The sequence below is a fragment of the Coenobita brevimanus genome, chromosome 59, assembly GCF_032717465.1.
Source record: "Coenobita brevimanus isolate Jiangsu-jjx chromosome 59, ASM3271746v2, whole genome shotgun sequence".
Classification (NCBI taxonomy): Eukaryota; Metazoa; Arthropoda; class Malacostraca; order Decapoda; family Coenobitidae; genus Coenobita; species Coenobita brevimanus.
This window is the reverse complement of record NC_137012.1, coordinates 15,546,251-15,554,275: the sequence shown is the minus strand read 5'-3', so window position 1 is coordinate 15,554,275 and position 8,025 is coordinate 15,546,251. Positions and strand designations below refer to the sequence as shown.

General features: G+C 42.3%; 1 protein-coding gene across 1 annotated transcript; it reads right to left on the bottom strand.

Moving 5' to 3' along the window:
• Positions 1–5,733: 5,733 nt before the first annotated feature.
• LOC145402913 (uncharacterized) lies at positions 5,734–7,547 on the bottom strand. The gene is made up of 3 exons (XM_080274813.1): positions 7,541–7,547; positions 6,262–7,280; positions 5,734–5,970 (listed from the first exon to the last, which is right to left on the bottom strand). The coding sequence occupies exons 1-3, from the start codon at positions 7,545–7,547 to the stop codon at positions 5,734–5,736; spliced, it is 1,263 nt and encodes a 420-aa protein (XP_080130939.1).
• Between the last annotated feature and the right edge of the window lie 478 nt (positions 7,548–8,025).

The following is an 8,025-nucleotide window of genomic DNA, read 5'->3' as shown; positions in this document are numbered from 1 at the left end:
TTGCACCCACTTGCTACTCAACTTACTGCCTCACATGTTGCGCAGTTTTCTTCTGACATACTGCACACATTTCTTTTGTGATTTTCTTACACATGCCTTCCACCTCCTCCATCTGCTCCATATCAGATCCACCTAGTCGCTCCTCCGTTCCTCTATTGTTTTCAGCCTTTTCCCATCCTCCCGCAGTCTTTCTACTCTCCTTGCAGGAGCTGCTTCTTTCTATCTTTCTCTTCTATTCACCCAACATTTTTGCACCTCTGTCTTGGACACTACTATGTAGAGATCAGATAGTTCACTCCCTCAACCTCCGTAAACTCTCGTATCCAACACAAATCTACTCATTCGCTCCTCCACACACACACACACACACACACACACACACACACACACACACACACACACACACACACACACACACACACACACACACACACACACACACGCACAGAACCAATCATTGCTTTGAGTTCATCCAACTCCCTACCCATCTTCCTTATCACTAGCCATGTATACATGTGGGTCATTTTGTGACTAGAGAAGGTATTGGTTGTTGAGAAGTGCTTCCCATCACACATGTCCACCAGGGCACTGCCATTCAGATCCACTTTAACTGGTACACCCCACTCACCAACTAGTCCATCTGCTCACGACATTCCCCACTTTTCAGTTCATATCTCCAGTCAGAAACACTCTCAGTCTTTTAAAAATTTTCCACGCATTCTTCCACCTTAGCCCAAAACTCATCTTTCACATTGGTCATATACACAAAGAGTCGTCCATGCATACATTTCCACTTTCATCTTGACCCATACAATCCGAAATTCGACTGATCTATACACCCTTATATTCTCCTTCCATCTCTTGCATACAGCAATACATACACCCTCCTTTGCCCTCTCGTTCACATCTACTCCTGCACGTATACGCAGTCCATACTCCCGCCCGCACACTTGCCATTCCGTTTGGTCACTCCTATTAAACATTCGTATCAAGACAAGCAAGTGGCATGGGAATGTCCAGCATTTTCCTCTCCATGTCCTTCCTGCGAGAATCATTCATAATTATGAGAGGGTGTTTATCGCAATTATTTTAGTGAATCATGCCCTTGAAACTTAAAGGGAGGAGTGAGAGTCTGCAAATTCTTACTGCTCTGTTGTTCATGTAGCGGTACCATATTATTTGTCCATTGTTTATTGTGTACTCAGGAATGCAGATAACACACACACACACACACACACACACACACACACACACACACACACACACACAAAGGATAAGAGAAATACACAGATGATTATTCCACACTGTTTTGAAGGCTATTTACATTATCACATCCTCGTTACCAAAACATCCTTGACAACAGCAGACTGTGGGAATGTTTGTGTATGGAGAATTTCAGACAACATCATACATGCATTTCAGTCCAGATGACGTACTTTTCATATTACTCAGGCTACCAGCAGACGATTTCATTCCATTTACGAAGAACCTTATTCGTGAAAATGTTGATGAAACCTATGTTTAAGCCCTGGCATTAGAAACGTCTTTCTTAAACTGTGTAAAATCGTCTGGTGATGGCAAGAATAAAATAAGAAATATGTCATCGGATTCATATGATTAACAATAAAAACACACCTAAACTGTACGATGAAAAATAATGGAAATAGCAAAACTGATAAAAAATACAATGTATGGCACTGAGCAATATTCAATTATTGTTACCGAAGTTTTAGCTTATAAAGAATAAGAAAATAAAATTACACTCTGAAATTTTAATTGCACTTAAATGTGATTTTTAAAGAACGGGTGGCGAATTTTCAATAATGAAAATATATACAAGTAGGAAACAGCATGATATATGGTATTTGAAGAAGCTGATGGTCGGCAGTTCTACTGTTGACTTAGAAGATTCCGTAATGCATCTTCCTCAGCCTATGTATTTGATTTTTACACCTTGACTTCCTCTAGCATATTGCTAGTGCAGATTACTGTATGTTGCTATTAGAGATCAGTAACATAAAAGAGACTAGAGGCCCCCCCCCAAGGGGGAAATCATACCAGCCGCGAGCCAATACATACCTGTATCTAGCGCGGCTCGGAATATGACCTTGACCTACTTTCACCAGTTTCGAACTAGTAGGAGATTTTCATTCCTACTACACACCTTTAAAATTTTGTGATGATATCTTGAGCGGTTGCGAAGTTATCGTGCTAACAGACACACAGACACACAGATAGACAAGTTGAAAATATTCGTAGATTTTCATCCCTACTACACACTTGCAAATTTTTTTGATGATATCTTGAACGGTTGCGAAATTATCGAGCTAACAGACACAGATCTTGACCTACTTTCATCAGTTTCGAACTCGTGATAGATTTTTTCCCCTACTACACACCTGTAATGTTCTGTGATGATATCTTGAGCGGTTCGGAGTTATCGTGCTAACAGACACACAGACACACACACAGACAAACTGAAAACAATACCAGTCTCGCAATCGCGGCTGATAAATATCAAGGTGTAATGTGCAAAGTAAATCGCTAAGAAAGAGATACTACGAAGTACCCTATGCCAAAAAACATGCTGCTCATTGTGTTATGGAAATAGCATTTGGCATTCAGTTTTCATTTTATATGTATTTATATTTTTGACGAAAAATGTATGTACAGTGACAACTGTAATTTCACTTCTATGGCCATATATCTAAAACAAATTAGGAAGGTGAAGGCAAGCCCATAGTTATTGACTATAACGCCTGAAGCACGTAACGATTATGTAACATGTCTGTCGTCTCTTTAGTTCTGCCTACTGTACACTGTGTAATGTGAGATACAAACTGCTCATCTCTAATAAACACAGACGTTCCTCATGTCAGTCAAAAACTGGTTGTCTTCACTTTTGCAACTGAAGTTTTTAGCACACGGCCGCAAGTCCTAGAAATAACTGTACTAAAATATATGGCCTTACATATAACATCTTAACTTAGAGCAGCATAACAGCCAAAAACATGTAGTACAAACTTAAATTCTAAAATCTATTACAGTATTAATTCAGAACAATGTCCCTGATAAAAGTCAATCACCTCAGATCCTTTTTCCAGCTCACTAAGAATAAAACTTAAATAAAGCACCAACTTCTTAAAATACTCACCAGTTTCACAAAATTATTCAAGCATTAAAGTTACGAATTTTTTAGATGAGAATTATTCGTACACCATCAAAATATTGGCGTTTGCTTTTTTCTACAGATGTGTTGCATGTGGGGAAACCAGGTTCAGATAATATGCACCCGAGAGATGTTGTAGGGCAGCAACATATACTGTATTTATCATGAGTCCGATCATTCAACACGCTGTTCAAATAAGGTCAGTTAAAAAGAGCATTCCAATCAGAGTTCGATATAGGATCAGATATTACTACTCACACACTGTCAATGTGCCAAGTGAATTTCGATATTATATTCCTTAACCATCCTCAGTAAATCAAATAAGATTTTATTTAGGAACTCTCATCCGTCAACTGGTGGCGGCGTGCTGTCACAGGCACCATTTACAACACCGGAATGCTATGTCCAGGAGAGACATTAACCGTTCCTGCAACACATTTCACTATTTTCATCAATGGACAAGTGTTACACTTATGACTTGGATGCCTTGCACTATGGGGGGGGGGAAGGAATTAGTCGTGACGTCATAAATCTTTCCGCTTAACTTTGATTTCTTGAAAGATCTGGGTAGTAGACATCGCTGTATGTGTAACTTGGCACGTTATTATAACGCTTTTGAGTGATAGTGAAGAAGACTTTTCTAGTACATGATTTATAATGATGCATGCTTGCTGCTGAAATATGAATTTAATACACAAATTTACCTCCATATATGACCATTAAGCTGGTTATTGTAGTGTGCGAGAGACAAATTTTCCATTATTTTTACCACAGCAATGATAAAAATAATTCGTATCTAAATGAAGTAATAAATTAAAGTGCTTCCGTTAAGTTGTTAATGAATAACCCCTCAGGTGCATTTGGTATATCTGAGAACAACTCAGTGGTAAGAAACTGATATCCAGATGTTCAATTTTCAGGAAAATTGTGTAGGAACATTAAAATAGTGACATCATATTGTAACTGCACAAACAGTTACCACTGTTGACAGTAGATACAAAAAAAAAATAATAATAAGATAAAATAATACATCACCGATTAATCTAGATTTCTTTCAAAGGAGACTTGAAATTAGTCAAGGCAAATCAACTTGCCCCATAACATATGGGTAGGCAAGTTGTCAATCATGCTACTGGCAAGAACAATATACAAGCAAATATCCGTAACATTACATAGTGAATATGTACAGTAAACCAGTGGCGGAACTTGACTGAAGTTCAAAGATCGTACTTTTCAAGGCACTGTTATAGGAGACCTTGGATATATGATAATAGGCTAAATTATTACTCGTTAATTAATTCGGCGCGAAATAATAAGTACTAGGCAAATTACAGTAAGGTATACATGGCAATTTTTCAAATCATTCATGTAATGAAAAAAATAAATCATAAGTAGCCTACATATGAGGAATCAAATGTCTCCTTCTACAGTGTCTGCAATGATCTCAACCACAACTTAGATTACCTTTGGTATCAGCTGCAGTAAAAAGATCTTATCTTCTGGATATATAACAAATTTCTTATAACCCAAAAGAAGCTGAAAGATAATCACAGAAATATTTACAATTCTATGCCGTTCCAGTTAGAAAGATTATAGAGTTAATATGGCCAACCTTGCAGGGCAATAAAAATAAAAGGCAAGGAATAATAGTGTGTATGTACACAAAAATGTTCGACAGTATTTGAGCAACTGGGCTGTAATGTTCTGTTCATGTCAGTCTAAATTACGTCCTGAATAAACCAACACAATTACGGCAAAAGTATACTCTACTTGTTTCATGTACATATGATTAATAAATAACCAATTGATCGCTCTTCATATTGCATTAGATGTCGTATTATTTGATCACACTACTTTGATCTCAGGAAATGAAAAGCATGTTTTCTTTAGTGAACATTTTCCGTAGCAGGCTGAATACAATACCAGGTATGGGAAGGATCACACGTATAACACAGCTGCCACTGCCTGCAATGTGAATTTATCCATTTACCAGGCGTGAGAGAAGCGCCGCTGGGACCTGATGATAATTAATGCAACCATCATCGTCAGTCGGTGATACGAATACATCACAAATTACAGTATACAGCTGCTTATCATTTCTAACATTAATTGCAGTTATCCATTCATCAGCGGACTGAAATATTTGGACATGATAAGTATGAAGTGGCTTGGCAAAGACCAATGTAGGACGCCAAGTATAGGCTTAAGGCACTGAGCTGTACGCCAACTTTGGACAACCGAGTTATATATATAATATCATAATCATATTGTTCTTTTCCATAACTTGTTTCTGTGAAAGATATTGAAGCGTTCACTTCAGTTCGATATATTTATTGAAGGCTCTATTTTGTTTTGTTCGTATTCTTCAGAAAGAGTTAGACACAGTTGCCAGAATATTACATAATGGCAGGAGTCAATAATCTTCCTCAAACCGTTTCACCCGCATCTACTCTGCCACCACGATTAGCTTATGATCAACATGAACTGCTGAGCATTTCAGTACAACAGGAACACCAACAATCCCTAACACACCTGCATTCAAGAGCGAGTTATATGAAGACAAGTCACTGACACACTCGTATGGGCCTGGCACCTCTTAAATCCACCCTATGAACTATGGGTGGGAGTGGCTGGTGGGCAGTGATGTGGGTGGCGGGTGGGTGAGGACGGGCGTGGGTGGGTGTAGGTGTGGGTTGGAGAGGGCGGGAGTGAGATGCTGGCTGAGGACCTCGTGGGCGGCGTGCGGGCAGTGGGTTGGGCAGGGGACCGTACAAAGCCAAAACTCTGTCCCGCCGGTGCACCTGTAAATAGATATATGGCATTATCTGTGGGTCGAGCCAGAAGGAGTTGCAGCCTCGTTTACACTGATAACATGTGCTGTGATGCAAGTGTCTGCCAGCGTTATAATGCTCATGCTGTACTCTGAAATAGTTTTGAATATTCTCGAACTTAATAACAGCACCAGTCGTGCAAGCTGTATGACATAATGAATTAGCAACTAGTGAAAGGTTCATGAAAACGAAAGGTATGGGACGGTGTGTGTATATGTGATAAGATAGAGCACAATAAAGTGAATGTATGAGGCACGTTACCTTGTGATGTTTTGCCAAGTGGTCAGAGCGAGAGAAGCGCTTGTCACAAACGTGGCATCGGTAGGGCTTGACGCCTGAGTGTGAGCGTCGGTGCCTGGCCAGCTCGTCGGAGCGTGAGAACCGCCACGAGCACCCTGGCCAGGTGCACACAAACGGCTTCTCCCCAGTGTGTCGTCGCAGGTGCGCCTTCAGGTGTGAGGATTTGGCATACACCTTGCCGCACCCTGCGTAGCTGCACTGGAATACGCGTTCGTCGTCCCGTCCAGAATCACGGGGTGGGGTGCGTGGTGCTGGCTCTGGTGGGGGCAGCTGCAGCGCCGGCGGCCCCAGGCGACCCCCTAACAGAGAAGTCATGGGCCGTGGAGGGCAAGGGGATAAGGCAGGGTGGGGGGGAACACCCTCCACCTTATTGGTATAGTCATGCCCTGTTAAGAACACGTTCACCACACGTGGCTGCTGTGGCTGCTGCTGTTGTTGCTGGTCGTCTACCTCATCCTCCAGCAGCTGAGAGAACAACCCCCCGCCGCCCCCCACCTCCTCTCCCCGCGGCGCTGCCCACGTCATGTCGGGGGGCAAGTCTATGCCAAGGGGTGGGCAGGGGACGGGGAGGGCAGGGTCCAACGGGGTGATGGAGGACGGGTCAGCTGGAGTAGGTGAGGGGTGGGGTGGGTGCAGCAGTTGCAGGGGCGGCAATGAACCTAGCTCTGTGGGGGAGCCACACCCAGGTTCCGGCTTGGCCCCGCATTTACTAAAATCACCCAGGCCACCGAGGTTCTGGCAGGAGGGCAAGCTGGGGGCGGGAGGGGCATTGGGTTCACCCAGGCAGGGCAGAGTTTCCATTGCTGGTAGGTTGGGTGTGGTGCCCCCCAGTAGTCCCCTGGGGTCCTCATCCTGAGCCAGTCCCGCCTGCCCCAGCAAGGGCGGCAAGCCCAGGGGAGTAGGTGGAGTGGGCGGATCTGGGAACAGATAGTCCAAGCTATCCAGAGACGCCAGGTCCAGGCACTCCAGATCCAGCACGTCTGTAAACATTAACACATACTTAACACATGCATGCCATATTACCATACAACACCACACTACCCTACAAACTCATCATATTACGCTATGCCAAAACACACTACCCTACAAAATCACCACATTATATTCCACACCACACTACCCTACAGAATCACCAAATTATACTACACCACACCACACTACCCTGCAAAATCACCATAATATACGGGGTGTTCCAAAATGATTTGACCAATTTCGATTGTTATTATTTCGGCAACCACACTAGACATAGTGGTACTGTTTGAGTTATGTGATGAAGAAACTAATAAAGTTTTGTCTTTTTTCAGGTTTGATGGTTTAGTTAGAGGGAAATGGCGACTCTACAGGAAAAAGCAACATGTGTTGAATTGCTGATCGAGACCAGATCCTGCACACAAGTTCAGCGCAACTTTCGCACAAGATATGGGTGGAAACCACCAGAACGGAACAGCATCAGACAGTGGTACAATACTTTTAAAGGGACTGGAATTGTTTTGAAACAGAAGAGCACAGGCCGATCAAGCACAAGTGCAGATATCGTTGAAGCAGCTCGTGAACCGTTTCAACGAAGCCCAAGAAAATCAATTCGACGGGCATCTACAGAACTTAGACTGCCAAAAGCCACTGTACACACGATTTTGCATAAAAGACTGAAGCTTTGTGCTTATAAATTGCAGGTGCTGCAAGAACTCAAACTTGATAATAGACCTAAACGTAAAGCCTATGCTG

What these genes read in the sequence shown, in the direction of transcription:
- LOC145402913 (XM_080274813.1), bottom strand. An exon ending in ACTTGGCAAAACATCACAAG is followed by an intron (nt 5,971 to 6,261) that starts GTAACGTGCCTC and finishes ATCTATTTACAG; the next exon opens with GTGCACCGGCGGGACAGAGT.